General features: G+C 39.3%; 1 protein-coding gene across 1 annotated transcript in view; it reads right to left on the bottom strand.

The window, feature by feature from the left end:
• Positions 1-15684, bottom strand: part of SCML2 (Scm polycomb group protein like 2) — a 94409-nt gene that overhangs the window by 68985 nt on the left and 9740 nt on the right. Inside the window, exons 2-3 of the mRNA XM_080795387.1 lie at positions 7500-7545; positions 3579-3647 (exon numbers count right to left, since the gene is read on the bottom strand). Coding sequence (XP_080651513.1) covers positions 3579-3647; positions 7500-7521 — 91 coding nt within the window. The 5' untranslated portion in view covers positions 7522-7545. The remainder of the gene's footprint in view (positions 1-3578; positions 3648-7499; positions 7546-15684) is intronic.

The following is a 15684-nucleotide window of genomic DNA, read 5'->3' on the forward strand; positions in this document are numbered from 1 at the left end:
TTCCTTCATCTACAAAATGAGGAAAAGTAATACATACAGTACAAGGTATTTTGAGAATTAAGTGATGTAGCATACATATGTCCCTGAGTAAAAGGCGAGCATTATTATTCTAAAACTAAATGTCATCGTTGTGCCTAAATTTATTAATACTGGATAGCTTTGTCAAAAGTGAAAACTGGGGTGCCTGGGTGGCTTAGTCGGTTAAGTGTCTGCCTTCAGCTCAGGACATGATCTCAAGTCAGGGGTCCCTGATCAGTGAGGGATCTGCTTCTCCTTCTCCCTCTGCCCCTCTCCCCCGGCTTGTGCTCTCTCTCTCTCACCCGCTCGCTCTCTCTCAAATAAATAAATAAAATCATATTTTATATATATATATACACAGTTTTTTTTAAGGGAAAAATGTGGGGCACCTGGGTGGTTCAGATGGTTAAGCATATGCCTTTGGCTCAGGTCATAATCCCAGTCCTGGGACTGAGCTCTACATCAGGCTTCCTGCACAACAGGGAGTCTGCTTCTTTTGCTCCCTCTCCCTCTGTGTGTGCTCTCTCTCTCTCTAGCTCTCACCCTCTCTCAAACAAATAAATAAAATATTTAAAATAAATAAAATAGTGAAAATGGAGATCCATGGTTCCAAAATTAACTAACCAGAATATTTCAGTGACCTCCTAAGCACTAACCTGACAATCAGGAAACCCAAGGTTCTAACTAAAGCTCTACTATCATATGACCTTGGAAAGTATTAAAGAAAGAACAAAACAGGGGCACCTGGATCGCTCAGTTGGTTAAGCATCGGACTCAGTTTCAGCTCAGGTCATGACCTCACGGTCATGGAATCAAGCCGTGCGTTGGGCTCCATGCTCAGCATGGAGTCTTGCTTGGGATTCTCTCCCTCTCTCTCTGCCCCTACCCCTGCTCACTCTCTCTCTCTCAAACAAAATATATAAATATTTTTTTCAAAACAGGGGTGCCTGGGTGGCTCAGTCAGTTAAGCTCCTGACTCTGGATTTCAGCTCAGGTCATGATCGGAGTTGTGGGATCAAGTCCCACATTGGGCTCCACACTTAGTGGGGAGTCTGCTTAAGGATTCTCTCTCTCCCTCTCCTGCTGCCCCTCCCCCTGCTCATCTCTCTCTCTCTCTCAAATAAATGAATCTTTTTAAAAAAAACACAAATGGAGGAGGAAATCTGACTATGATATCATTACAGAGCCGACATTCCAGGAAGAAAGGAGTGTAAGGTGAAGATAATGACAGGGAAACTAAAATTACTTCACAATAATACCTCAAATAAACCAGCTGCATTTGTAAAATTTCTCAATGACACCGGAAAAAAATTCATTTAACACAATTTCCTAAATATTTTATCACTAATTGTGTCTGAATGGGCTACAGTTTGAGCTAGCAAATCCTTTACATGAGTATTCTGCAATATGATCGTTTTCTATCACATTGCTAGCTAATGATCCTATGTAGCATTTAACCATTGGAGCCTTAACTTTTTTCTTTATTCTTAAGGAAGTATTTTCAGTCCCCAAAACTGCTCAGTTTGGCTGCCCATGTGCTGAGACCCTACCAATAACACAGGGGAAACACACATAGCAACAGGCTTTATTTAGATTTAGATTCGCTGAAATTTAGATTGACATATCTTCAATAATACCACAGCTGGAATTCTTGACCCGGAGCCAAAATCATCAGAAAGTCTTACCCAAACCTAAGGACCCAGTCTCCCTCTGCATCTTATCCTAATGGACAGACTGGATCAGAGGAATGTTATTCTCCCTCAGAAAAGAGGCCTGGCAACTGACAGGTTTGTTCATGAGACAGGTGTACACATGTACACTTCCAACTGTCACTGATCTGTAAGATGAGATGTTAGGGTCAGGGCCCTGAGAAATATCCACAGGTAGCTGTCAATTTGATTAAGTAATCTCTTTTTTCCAATCAAGTTTGAGAATTTTGAAAAGTTACTAGTTTTAATCTTTAATAATATATTTTTTAAACTTTATTTTTATGAAAGGTCCAGAATAGCAAATCTATAGAGATAGAAAGTACGTAAGTGGTTGCCTAGAGCTAAGAGGAGGAAAAGGTATTGGGGAAAAACAGGGAATGACTACTAACTGGGTACAGGATTTCTTTTTAGGATGATGAAAATGTTCTCAAACTGATTGTGGTGATAACTGCACAAGTCTATGAAGATACCAAGAACCAATGAATTGTATACTTTAAATGGGTGGATTCTATGGTATGTGAATTATAGCTCAATAAAATGATTTAAAAAAATAAAACAGATGGAGAATCTGTAGGGATAACGAAGAATATTTTAACCTAATGGCCTCCATTTCCTTGGAGGGTTTGGGGGGTTGGAGGAAATTGCTGAAGAACAAATAAGGTCAATGGAAAAGGGAGCTAAGGAAGCACTGGGGGCCCAGCCACAGTGAGAAAGAATGATTCCATGCAGATTACCTCTACAGGCAACCTTCCTGTAGGAACAGAAGGTGAACTACCCCAAGAGTGGGGCTGGCAGGACAGGTACAACAGAAAAACAAGGGGCAAAGGTTTGCCTGGAAAACTCTGATAAACATAGTAAATTTGTTACAGTTATTTTTTGTATTCAGCTTTTTGTGTGCATATGACTAATTTTTTTGTTTTCCTTAAGAGCAGGTACAATGGGATGCCTGGGTGGCTCAGGCGTTAAGCATCTGCCTTCATCTCGGGTCATGATCCCAGGGTCCTGGGACTGAGCCCCAAGTTGGGCTCCCTGTTCGGCAGGAAGCCTGCTTCTCCCTCTCCCACTCCCCCTGCTTGTATTCCCTCTCTTGCTGTCTCTTTCTTTGTCAAATAAATAAATAAAATCTTTAAAAAAAAAAAAAAAGAGCAGGTACAATGGGTCAGATCCTACCTTCTGAGTCTCTGATGCAGTGCTATACACTTGTTGTACATGATATGAAATTTAAAACATGAATTAATAACTCAAGATTAATAAGCATTTACTGAAAATTTACTGTATGCCAGGCATTATAGTAGGTGTTTTACATTTGTTTTCTTTATTTAATTCCAACAGTCCCATGAAGTAAGTAGTATCATCCCTGTGCTACAGAAAAGGAAAAAGAGACTAAGAAAATTGAGTAATTTGCCCAAGGTCAAAAGGCCAGCAAAAAATGAGGTCAGGATTCTAGAACAGGTCTGTCAGACCTCCCAATGCCTAAGCTTTTATCCAATGAACTATCTTTTGACCATCAAAAAAAGGATTTTCACATTGACTCTAATACTAGAAGAAGAGTTTCTATTAATAATCAAATTATCATTTTTAATTGTTAATAAAGGTAATTACTAGCTAGGTATCTTTAATTTGGCAAAAATTATACTGAAATGTATGATTTTTTTTTACTTTAATCCCATACCAATTTATGTCTAAAAGCCAAAGTAAAATTTTCAAAATAAAATCCTTTACCTTTCCTATTGCTCAGGTCTTATATTTACAGGAGTTTACTATACATAGACTATACCGAAAGCAATATGAGTTCATATTAACACTGAGTGAAAAGAAAAATATATTGTACTGAACTACTTTAAAACCTACCATTTTGTACAGAAGAAGTACCTGAGTGAGGAGGTTTCTCTTGATTTTCCTTCTTGACATCCATTGAATCTAAAAAATGAAAGAAAATAGTGAGCAACATTGGAAGGCCATAGCAAAAGTCTAAAAGAGCTCTTAGGAAACCTATAAATTAGGGTGCCTGGGTGGCTCAGTCGGGTGAGTGTCATACTCTTGGTTTTGGCTCGGTCATGATCTCACGGGTCATGGAGTCAAGCCCTGCATCAGGCTCTGTGCTCAGCAGGGAGTCTGCTTGAGATTCTTTCCCTCTGTCCTATAAAACCTATAAACTAAAACTATTTTCTAACAGGACCCAGTTTTAATTTTATAATTAATATCCTCATTTTCTGCATAGGATTTCACTTTCTAACATACTGTGTATCCTACAATTTGATCATTTATTGTTTATTGTATGTCTTATTTGACTCAAATGTAAGCTCCAAAAGGGAGCATAACCTCCTCTACCTCATCTCTAAAATTAAAAAAAAAAAAAAAAGAATTAACATACCCTAGAAATAAACTGCATGCTTTTAAGAGTTTAAAACATAAGAGGGAAACCTGAATATGATGTAATTCAATAGACCAGGCAGAGATTTTTCTCTGTGCCAAGCTGAGGAGCTCCAACAGCACTAGACCTTGTGACTTTACAAATCTTAAAGGACTCATTTTTTAAAATTAATCATAATACTATTATGCTGAAAAAAATTAACCATAATTCCTTAATAACATCAAATAAGCAGTCAGCGTTCATATTTCCTCAAATATCTTATTTTAAGTATGTCTCTTTGAATCAGGACCCAAATAAAGTCCATATATAGAACTGGCTAATAAATGTCTTAAGTCTCTTTTGATACTTAGAGGCTCCTCCTCCCCCTCTTTTTTCCCCCCTCTTCCTCTGGGAATTTTTTTTGCTCATGGTATCAGTTTAGTTTTACAGTCTGGATTGCGCTGACTAGCTCCGGTGGTGCAGGTTCTTCTGGTCTTTATCTTTTCTCTAAATATAATGTATTAGTGGGGTACCTGGGTGGCTCAGTCAGTTAAGCATCTGCCTTCAGCTCGGGTCATGATCCCAGGCTCCTGGGATTGAGTCCCACATTGGGCTCCTTGCTCCGCAGGGAGCCTGCTTCTCCCCCTACCTCTGCCTACTACTCCCCCTGCTTGTGCTCTCTCTATCTGACAAATAAATAAAATCTTAAATAGAAAGCTAGATAGATAGACAGTATTAGTATTTTGATTCAGAAGAGCTTAATCAGATTCAGGTTTGGCTTTATTGCGGAGAGGAGAGAAGAAGGTGACTTCACAGGAGGTGTTGTGTACTTCTCACAAGAGGCTCCTAATATCTAGCTCTCTTTCTTTTTGTGATATAAACAGCCACAGATGGCTACTGCCTAGATCCATTAGTTCATTAATGGTTACAAAATGGAGATATTCTAATTTTATCATCCTGTCTTTTTTAGCCAGAAGACTTGAATAGAAAGAAACCTCTCCTCTTTAAATATTCAATTACCTGAGGTACATATCACATAGGAAAGTCACAAGCAACACTTCTTTTCTTTCCTTTACTTTGTAATTTTCAAAATAATTAGCTGGATCCCAAGCATTCTCCACAGATGACCATTGGGTTTTGTTTTGCTCTAACATTATGAGCTCATGAATTCAACCATACTTAATGTGTTCCCAATCTATCACTGTTTTCTCTTACTGATGCCCAAATTGTCAAACGACAAGCTTCTCAAAGAAGGATCTATGAATGATACCAGGTATACAATTTAAGGTAACAGATCTACTTTCTGGTTATGACTCAGTGCCTCTTCAAGATGTATGAACATTTAAGATGGATATATAAGGTGCTTTCTATTTAAATGATTTGAATGTACAAAGTTTAAATGTATAAAATTAATGTACAAAAATTAAATGTACAAAGAAAGTACAGAGTTGTATTTACTAAATAGTTCTACAGCAAGACTTTCTAATAGGAGAGAAAGTTAAACTGTAAAGGCATGGTTCCTGCTCTAGAGAAGCTGAGAATCTAGGTAGAGACTACACTAAACTAAACACTTGACAAAACTGGGAATAGCAGAGGACAACATTTAGCAGTCAGCCACAGAAAAGCTGATAAGAGACACAGGACTTGAACTGGGTCTTGAAGAAGAACAGGATTTAGGATGGCAAAGGTATGCAGGATGTATTACAGAAAAGAAAATACAGTTGACCCTTGAGTAACACGGAAGTTAGGGGTACCTATTACCTATAGTTAAAATCCACAAATAACTTTTGACTCCCCAAAATCTTAACTACTAATAATCTAGAAATGGTTCATTTGGGAGTTTTTTTCAAAATGTCACAAATCTCCAAAAAGTTTCCTAACATATTTACAAGAAAAAAACCCACATATTAAGTGGATCCATGCAATTCAAACTCATGTTGTTCAAAGGTCAACTACACGACACAAAAGAGAGAGTGAAAATGAGTGTGGTATATTCAAGGCAGGGTGAGCTGACTTCTCACTAAAGCAAGACAAGACGAAGCATTTTTTAAAAATTTATTTGTTTGTTTGCTTGTGTACGGGGGAGGCGCAAAGGCAGAGGGAGAGAGTGAATCTTTTTTTTTTTTTTTTTTTTTTTTAAAGATTTTATTTATTTATTTGACAGACAGAGATCGCAAGTAGGCAGAGAGGCAGGCAGAGAGAGAGAGAGAGAGGAGGAAGCAGGCTCTCTGCTGAGCAGAGAGCCCGATGTGGGGCTCGATCCCAGGACCCTGGGATCATGACCTGAGCTGAAGGCAGAGGCTTTAACCCACTGAGCCACCCAGGCGCCCCGGAGAGAGTGAATCTTAAGCAGGTTCCATGCCCATCACGGAGCCCAAGATGGGGCTCGATCTTATGACCCTGAGATCGTGACCTGAGCCAAAATCAAGAGTCAGTTGCTTGGGGCACCTGGGTGGCTCAGATGGTTGAGCATCTGCCTTTGGCTCAGGTCATGATCTCCAGGTCCTGGGATCGAGCCCCACATCGGGCTCCCTGCTCAGCAAAGAGTCTGCTTCTCCCTCTCTCTCTGACCCTTCCCCTGCTTTTGTTCTCTCTGCCTCTCTCTCTTAAAAAAAAAAAAAAAAAAAAAAAAAAAAAGTCAGTCGCTTAACCAGCTAAGCCACCCAGGTACCCCAGGATGAAGCATTTTTTAACCAATCGTATTAGAGTTAGAATATATGGATTCTGATTTTGACTCTGTCACAGATTGTTGTATGACCTATTCACTTAAAATCCCTGAGTGTCAGTTTTCTCACTTATAAAACCAGGAAGAAGGGGCACCTGGGTGGCTCAGTCGGTTAAGCATCTGCATTCGGCTCGGGTCATGATCCCAGGGTCCTGGGATCGAGCCCCGAATCGGGCTCCCTGCTCAGTGGGGAGCCTGCTTCTCCCTCTCCCTCTGCTGTTCCCCCTGCTGTTCTCTCTCTCTCTGTCTCTTTCTCTGTCTCTCTCTGCCAAATGAATAAATAAAATCTTATTAAAAAAAAAACAACTAGGAAGGAAAAACAAAATTATCTTTAATAGCTACTCAGTTCTGAAATTCCAAATGTAAGCACCTAACATCTCCTATAACTTTATTTCTTTTTTTTTCAATATTTTATTTATTTATTTGACAGAGAGAGATCACAAGTAGGCAGAGAGGCAGGCGGGGGGTGGGGTGGGTAGGCTCCCCGCTGAGCAGAGAGCCTGATGGGGGGCTTGATCCCAGGACCCTGGGATCATGACCTGAGTGGAAGGCAGAGGCCTTAACCCACTGAGCCACCCAGGCGCCCCCTATGACTTTATTTCTAAAAGGACTTCTTTTTCAAAAGTTCAGTCTAGCAAAAGGTACTCATCCCAAATGAATAAAAATATCATCATGTTTAGAAAGTAAATCTTACCTTCGTTCACTGTTTGCCCCATGGTATTCTTTTCTGGTACTCTTTCCTACAAGGAGAAAGATCAATTAATGCCTCCTTTTAGCTTATTTCTGAAGGGCATTATTATTAGAAATCAGTTATAGATTTAGATCATTTTAACTTATTTCCCTTGAATAAAAATAAGTTCAATAGATTAGTAGTTGGCAGGGGCTGGGGAAAGAGGGACTAGGGGAGCGACTACTAATGGCTATGGGTTAGGGGATCTCTTTTTTGTGGTGATGAAAATATTTTGGAATTAAATAGTGGTAATAGTTATACAACCTTGTGAAAACACTAAAAACAAATGAATTATAACACTTCAAAAGGGTGAATTTTATGGTTAAATGAATTAAAAAGAGGAGATGGTAAATTGATAGAGTTAGGATTTAATCTGAGGCCTATCCCAAAACCCACTTAAGCCCATATTATGGAGAGGTGGAAGAATCATGACTGTGTTGATAAAACGTTTAAGAACTACGAGAGTCAAGTCTTCTAACAAGATAATTACTTGTTCAAAGACCTATGTATTGTGAGCCATTAATTCATTCATTAATTCAGACTTTTCCTGCATGTCCTCAATATGCCTGGCAATCTACAACAAAGACAAATAATACACTGTCCTTGCCCTCCAACAGCTCCATCCAGTCAGAAATAGGCCTATGAATAAAACACAATATGAAAGCCATAGAAGAGGTACGTACACAGAAATATTTAATATGGCAATAGGATATCCATCTCCCATTACTCTGTGTGCCTGTGGTCAGAACATGATAATGTGTATAATGGAAGATAATTTGTTATTTAAAGAAGCCCATGAAGAATACATTCATTAAGCCACCCAGAATGGCTTCTGTCTACATCTCTCACTCAACAGACTTAAAGACTCAAGCATCACCTCCTCAAAATATGCTCCTTTTGACATTTTTGTTTCTCCTACCAACACACTACTCTTCCAGGTACTTGGGATTTAAAACCTCAGGTATGACTGAATGTGTGAGGTTCTTTTCTTTCACTCACACATTCAATCAGTAGCCAACACGCACTCTCTCATATCTTTTCCCCCTGGCACTAACTAGTTTATATGCTCATTAGCTCCTGCCTGGTCTAATACCATAGTCACCTAACTTCTTTTCCCATAAGGGTCTTTCCCCACCACGACCTACCCAATACATGTCAGATATGGACTAAGCTGCTTTCTGCCCAAATCATCTATCTGCTTCAGTGATTTCACTGAGTATTGAATTGAACAAAAAATCTTCTGCTGGGCCTATTTAAGGTCCCTCGCAATTGCAAAGCCACCTGATATCTACTACCTACAGCTATCCTGTGGCCTAGCTCAAAACTCATCATGTTGTTCTATCTGCATGGAATACCCTTTCTTCTGCTGCTTCTTGAAACCCTATCCATCCTTTAAGACCAAACGTAAATCCCACCTCTTTCTTAAAGACTTTCTTGGTGCTTCCTATATCACCACCATCTGTTTCCAGGTGTGATATAGTCATTTATTTAACAAATATTTACAGAATTCCTATAAGCTTGGTACTGTGTAGACAGAAGATACACAATCTACTACAAAAGACCTGGAAATCTAGTGAGAGACATAATAACAAATAATTATTGAACAAAGAATAAAATACAAGCTCTATTAATAGAGGTAAAATTGGTGCTCTGTGCGAAAACAAAAACACAATTAACTGGGAATATAAAAGAAGCCTTTTCAAAAGAAGTGGCACTTGAACTGGTTCTTTAAAGATGAGTATTTCAATGAGCAGAGAAGACAAAGAGAGGAATTTCAGGCTGAAGACACTATGAGCAGACACTAATGAGTGGACACTAAGGAGGCTCCTGCCTCCTCTACTTGATTATGAAATGCTAGAGTTGCTCAGTTTCCTACTGAGCTCTTATTTCCCTCTACAGTCTCTCAGGACCCATGCCTTCAGAAGCCACCCATACAGAGATGATCCACAAACCCCTTTTGAGACATCAGCCCTGAAAGTCAGACTGAAATAATCAAATGAATTAAATATTCAATACTACTGTGAGTGAGGATGTTTTCAATTAAAGACCATAGCGGAGTGGCTAAAAGACAAAGTGAGGGCGCCTGTGTAGCTCAGATGGTTAAGCCTCTGCCTTTGGCTCAGGTCATGGTCCCAGGGTCCTGGGATCAAGCCTGCACTGGGGATCCCTGCTCAGCATCCCTTTCCCTCTGCCTCCCTACCCCACTCATGCTCTCTCCCTCTTACTCACTCTATCTCAAATAAACAAACAAACAAACAAAAAACCTTAAAAACAAAATTTGAAAATAAGAGACAAAGCCAAAGTGAAATTTAAAAGAAAAGACAAAGACAAAGGGAAAAAAAAAAACAGAAAAAAAAAAAAAAAAAAAAAGACAAAGTGAAAATCCTGCTTGGATTCAGGGTGCTGAATCCAAGCAGAAAGTAAAGGGCAATGAGCTATAATCCAGGTAGGGAGTCAGAGAGTAAAAAGTTGTGAATTACATTAAAATAAGTTCTACTACTGTAAATAGGGGCTCAGTTGAAAAACTGAGGGATGCGTCACACATAGAGGGTATATCCAGGTTCCTATGCCCTTCTCTCAAATCTCTAAACCATAACTGAATTCTTCGGGGTTTTTTTTTTTAAGATTTTATTTATTTATTTGACAGAGAGAGACACAGCAAGAGAGGGAACACAAACAGGGGGAGTGGGAGACGGAGAAGCAGGCCTCCCGCTGAGCAGGAAGCCTGATGCAGGGCTCCATTCCAGAACACTGGGATCATGACCTGAGCCGAAGGCAGACACTTCACAACTGAGCCACCCAGGCACCCCCCATAACTGAATTCTTGATCTCAACTGTTATCACTTGCTCCCATTAGTTGAGTAAGTAATCTTACAATCCTTGAAGGTGAAGATACATGTATAGAAATGATTAAAAGTAAATCTTTGAAGACTTAGATAAATAAATCCACCTACCATACACACAAGTTGTAAGATTTCTTAAATAGGCATAAAACTGCACTAACCGTAAAAGAAAATAATAAACTGCACTTAATAATGTATCCAAAGGCAATATTTAATCAAAACAGAGTGGTATTAGCATAAGGACTGACATATAGACCAATGGAACAGAATAAAGTCCCAAAAGATGCACATATATATGGTGAATAGATTTTTGACACAAGTGCCAAGGTAATTTAATGGAGAAAGGATACTTTTGGGTTTTTTTTCTTTTTTCAACAAATAGTACTGAAACATTTCCATGTACCAAAAAAAAAAAGAAAAACAACACTTATCTTAGAAATGAATACATAAAAATTACCTCAAAAAAGATCATAAATTTAATGTAAAGCCCACTATAAAATTTCTAGAAAAAAACAGAGACCTTGTGACTCTAAGTTAAGCCATGACTTCTTAAATATGACACAAAGAAACACAACACATCAGAGGAAAATTGATACACTGGTCTTTATCAAAACTAACAACTGCTCTTCAAATGATACTGTTAAGAAAAGGATAAGCCACAAAATAGGAGAAAATACCTGCAAAATATGTATCCGATAAAAGATCTGCATCCAGAATATATAAAGAACTCTTACAATTCAATTTTTAAAAGGCAAACAGCCCAATAAAAACATAATTGGCAAAAGATTTGGGCGATCACTTTGCTAAAGAAGATACACAAATGGCCTGTGAAGCATGTGAAAGATGGTCAACATCATTACTATTCGGGGAAGCACAAATTAAAATCACAATGAGATACAACTCATAAAATGGCTAAAATTAAAAAGACTGACAATACCAAACATTGATGAGGATGTGGAACAACTAGAACTCTCATACACTGCTGGTGGGTATAAAATAACTTTTTTAAAGATTTTCTTTATTTATTTGAGAGACAGTGAGAGAGAGAGCACGACTGGGGAGGGGCTGAGGAGAGGGTGAAGCAAGCTCCCCGCTGAGTGCAGAGTCCAACATGGGGCTCAATCCCAGGACTCCAGGATCATGACCTGAGCCACCCAGGTGCCCATAAAATAAGTATTTTTAATAAATTTTTTTAAAGATTTTATTTATTTATTTGACAGAGACAGAGACAGCGAGAGAGGGGATACAAGCAGAGAGAGTGGGAGAGGGAGAGGCAGGCTTGCTGTTGAGCAGGAAGCCAGATGCCGGCCTTGATCCCAGGACCCTGGGACCATGATCCGAGCCTAAGACAGATGCTTTAACAACTGAGCCACCCAGGTGCCCCAAAAATAAGTATTTCTATAAAAACAGAACTTTCTTGGGAGTTAAATGCAATGCAAATATTCTTAACTTTAAAACCAATGCTCTGGAATCCAAACCACTTATTTTAAAGGTAGAACCACAGACCAAGGAATAAAATAAACACTACTTATCCCCAGATAAAGACTGGAAGAATTCCAGATCCCTTTAGTTTGAGATTAGCCATATTAGATAAGATCAACTCTTTCAGAGTTTGGAACTTTTCCTTTTCAGTTATCATAGTCACTCAGTACCTGTGAGCAGATATATCTCTTTTGAAGTCCAAAGTCATGCCAAATAAAGCCTTCAATACACAAAAAGAACTCAAACTGTTTATGAGTACATGCTTCAGGGACTCAGTAAGCTTTCCTTTTCAGTCCTCATGGTGTTAAAGTGCAGTGAGTTGTTTGAAGACACCATTCAGACTCTTAACTATAGAGAATAAACTTAAGGTTACCAGAGGGGAGGTGAGTAGGGGGATGGGTGAAATAGGTGATGGGGATTAAGGAGTGCACTTGTCATGATGAGCACTGGGTGATGTATGGAACTGTTGAGTCACTATAAAATATTTCTTTTCAAATATTCTGAAATTCATGTATTTCCTTGATTCATTTTTCCTTCCCGACTCTCCCCAATATTTTTATTATCAAAGGTTTATATTTGGCACATGCAAATGTATATATTCTTTTTTTTCTTTTTAAGAGAGAGAGAGAGAAGGGCGCCTGTGTGGCTCAGTCAATTAAGTGTCTGCCTCTGGCTCAGGTCATGATCCCAGAGTGAGCCCTGTGTGTGTGTGTGTTTGGCGGGGGGGGGGGGGGGGGGGGGTTGTCCCCTGCTCAGCAGGGAGTCTGCTTCTCCTCTCCCTCTGCCCCTCTCCACTACCTGTGCTCGCTCGCTCTCTCTCTCTCTCACGTGTTCTCAAATAAATAAAATCTTCAAAAGAAAAAAAAAAAAAAGGAGAGTGCACTGTGCGGGGCTGGGGGGGGTGGGGGCTCAGGGGGCAGTGGTAAGGGAAGAACAGAGGGAGAGGGAGAGAGAGAATCTTAAGCAGGCTCCACTCCCAGTGCAGCTGCCCAATGCGGACTCAATCTGAGCACCCTCTGAAATCAAGAGTAGGATGCTCAACTGACTGAGCTACCCAGGTACCACACAAATGTGTAAATTCTCCTTCAATCTAGGCACTAGATGTAAAATCAAATGAATGATTAACCTTCCTTCATTTTTAAATTTTTTTTTTTTAATTATAAGATGGGGCACCTGGGTGGCGCAGTCATAAAGCACCTGCCTTCAACTCTGGTCATCATCCCAGGGTCCTGGGATGGAGTCCTGCATTGGGCTCCCTGCTCAGCAGGAAGCCTGCTTCTCCCACTCCCCCTGCTTTTGTTCCCTCTCTTCCTGTGTGTCTCTCTGTCAAATAAAATCTTTAAAAAATAATAATAAATAAAAATAAAATAAAATAAAATTATAAGACAGATAAGAAAAGGAGGGGAAAAAATCACCTATAACCTTACCATAAAACAATAACTGCTGTTAACCATCTGGTGTATATCCCTTCAATTGTTAAAAATCACATATGTAAATCCATACACAATATACATTTGAACCACTTTTTTTTTAAGATTTATTTATTTGTCAGAGAGAGAGCACACAAGCAGAGGGAAAAGCAGGCAGAAGGGGAAGGCTCCCTGCAGAGCAAGGAGCCCAGTGTGGGACTGGATCCCAGGACCCTGCGATCATGACTTGAGCTGAAGGCAGATGCTTAACCAACTGAGCCACCCAGGCATCCCTGAACTGCTTTTAAATATATACTTTCCAAATTCCATATATCAATAATCTAATAAAATTCTGCCCATATTATAATTCATAAAGCCAATATTTTTAGAAAATAAAAACTGGACAATAATGCCTTTTAAAAGTTCATGCCTTGGGGTGCCTGGGGGGCTCAGTGAGTTAAGCATCTGCCTTTAGCTCAGGTCATGATCTCAGAGCCCTGGGATCAAGCCCTGCATCCGGCTCCCTGCTCAGCAGGGAGTCTGCTTCTCTCTCTCCACTCATGCTCTCTCTCTCTGTCTCTCTCAAATAAGTAAATAAAATCTTCCAAAAAAAAAAAAAAAAGTTCATGCCTTAAGGAAAAACTCCAGTATTCTCAAGATTACACTCAAAACAGGAGAAAAATTAGTGCTTATTTTGTAATCTAAAAAGTGACAAACACTGGGGCACCTGGGTGGCTCAGTACATTAAGCTTCCAACTCTTAATTTCAGCTCAGGTCATGATCTCTGGGTCATGAGATCAAGGCCCGGACCAGGTTCTGCACTAGGGGTGGAGCCTGCCTAAGTTTCTCTCTCCTTCTCCCTCTGCCCTGCCCCTTAAAAAAAAAAAAAAAAGTGATAAACACCAAGTTATATGAAAATACATTTACTAGGGCATTGGGATAATTTTTAAGTTTATGACATATTTATCATTTTTAATATTGTTTGATCACCAAAACCTGTCACCATTTCTATACAATTGTTATATCCTATACCATGCTATTTTTTTTTTAAGATCTTATTTATCTACTTGACAGAGAGAGAGAGCACAAGCAGGGGGAGCAGCAAGCAGAGGGAGAGGGAGAAGCAGGGAGCCTGATGTGGGGCTTGATCCCAGGACATGGGGATCAGGACCTGAGCCAAAGGCAGACGCTCAACAGAATGAGCCATCCAGGCATCCCTATACCATGCTATTTTTTAAAAAGGACTAGTAGTTCTAACATAAAAACATACTTAGAGAAAGATGGGGTTTTTATTATTAAAAAGAGAAAATAGGGGCGCCTGGGTAGCTCAGTTGGTTAAGTGACCAACTCTTGATTTTGGCTCAGGTCATGATCTCAGGGTCAGGAGATCCAGCCCTGTGTTGGGCTCCGTGCTGGGCATGGGGCCTGCTTGGGATTCTTTCTCTCTCTGTCCCTCCCCACCCCTTTAAAAAAAAAAAAATCAAATAAAAAGATACTAGTTGGAAAAAAATCAGTACTCAACCTGAATGGTTAATTTCTCTCTGGTCTATATAAGTTTTACTACAAGATAAAAATGCAAATTCAATGAGAAAGATAAACATTTTCCTAGGATTGAGTACTAGGAGGAATATGTAGAGATCTTGATGTAAAGGAATGCTGGTTAATTTAATAGAAACTATTTTTGAGTGTAATTTAAGAAAACATAAAAGTTCTATTATCCCTCTTAAAATGCAAGCATTTCACTGTAATTCAACTATGTTTTTTGTCACAATACAAAGGTAGAGATTATAGATAGAAGCCAAAGGAATAGACTGGTCTACTGGTAAATGCTGCTAGCATCAACTCATAGTTGAATCCCCAGTGCCACAAATAAAGATATGCCGTGAAGCTAACAACATATCTATATGACTTACATACCAGATATGCAGATAGCACAGCTGCTGTCTTTCTGGAAAAAATTAAGAGGCTAACATTCTTTTAGAAATACAAACGCATCTCACAAAGTCATCGTCTGCACAGGAAACAACAGAAAAGCCTCATTTTGTTCTCAGTATACTTTGAACTGCTTCAGCACTTTTAAGAAAGACTCAAGACTCCCAAAGTAGTTCTCCATGTTATATGAAAGAGAAAATTTGGTCAAGAAAAAAAAATTAAAAGCTTTGTTTTGTTTTTGCCAGCATACAGAGAAGTTGCTTCACTGAATGCATATAAGGAGCAACTCCACTGTGTGAAAAAAAAAATATTTTTAAATATAAATCAGCCAAAAGAAAAGTATTGGGTAAACATTATTTTTTTTTTCAAAATTTCATTTATTCATTCAGAGAGAGACCACAAGCATGAGCCAGGGAAAGGGGCAGAGGGAGAAACAGACACCCTGCTGAGCAGGGAGCCAATGCAGGGCTCCAACCCAGGACC

The sequence above is a fragment of the Martes martes genome (genome assembly GCF_963455335.1).
Source record: "Martes martes genome assembly, chromosome: X".
NCBI lineage: Eukaryota > Metazoa > Chordata > Mammalia > Carnivora > Mustelidae > Martes > Martes martes.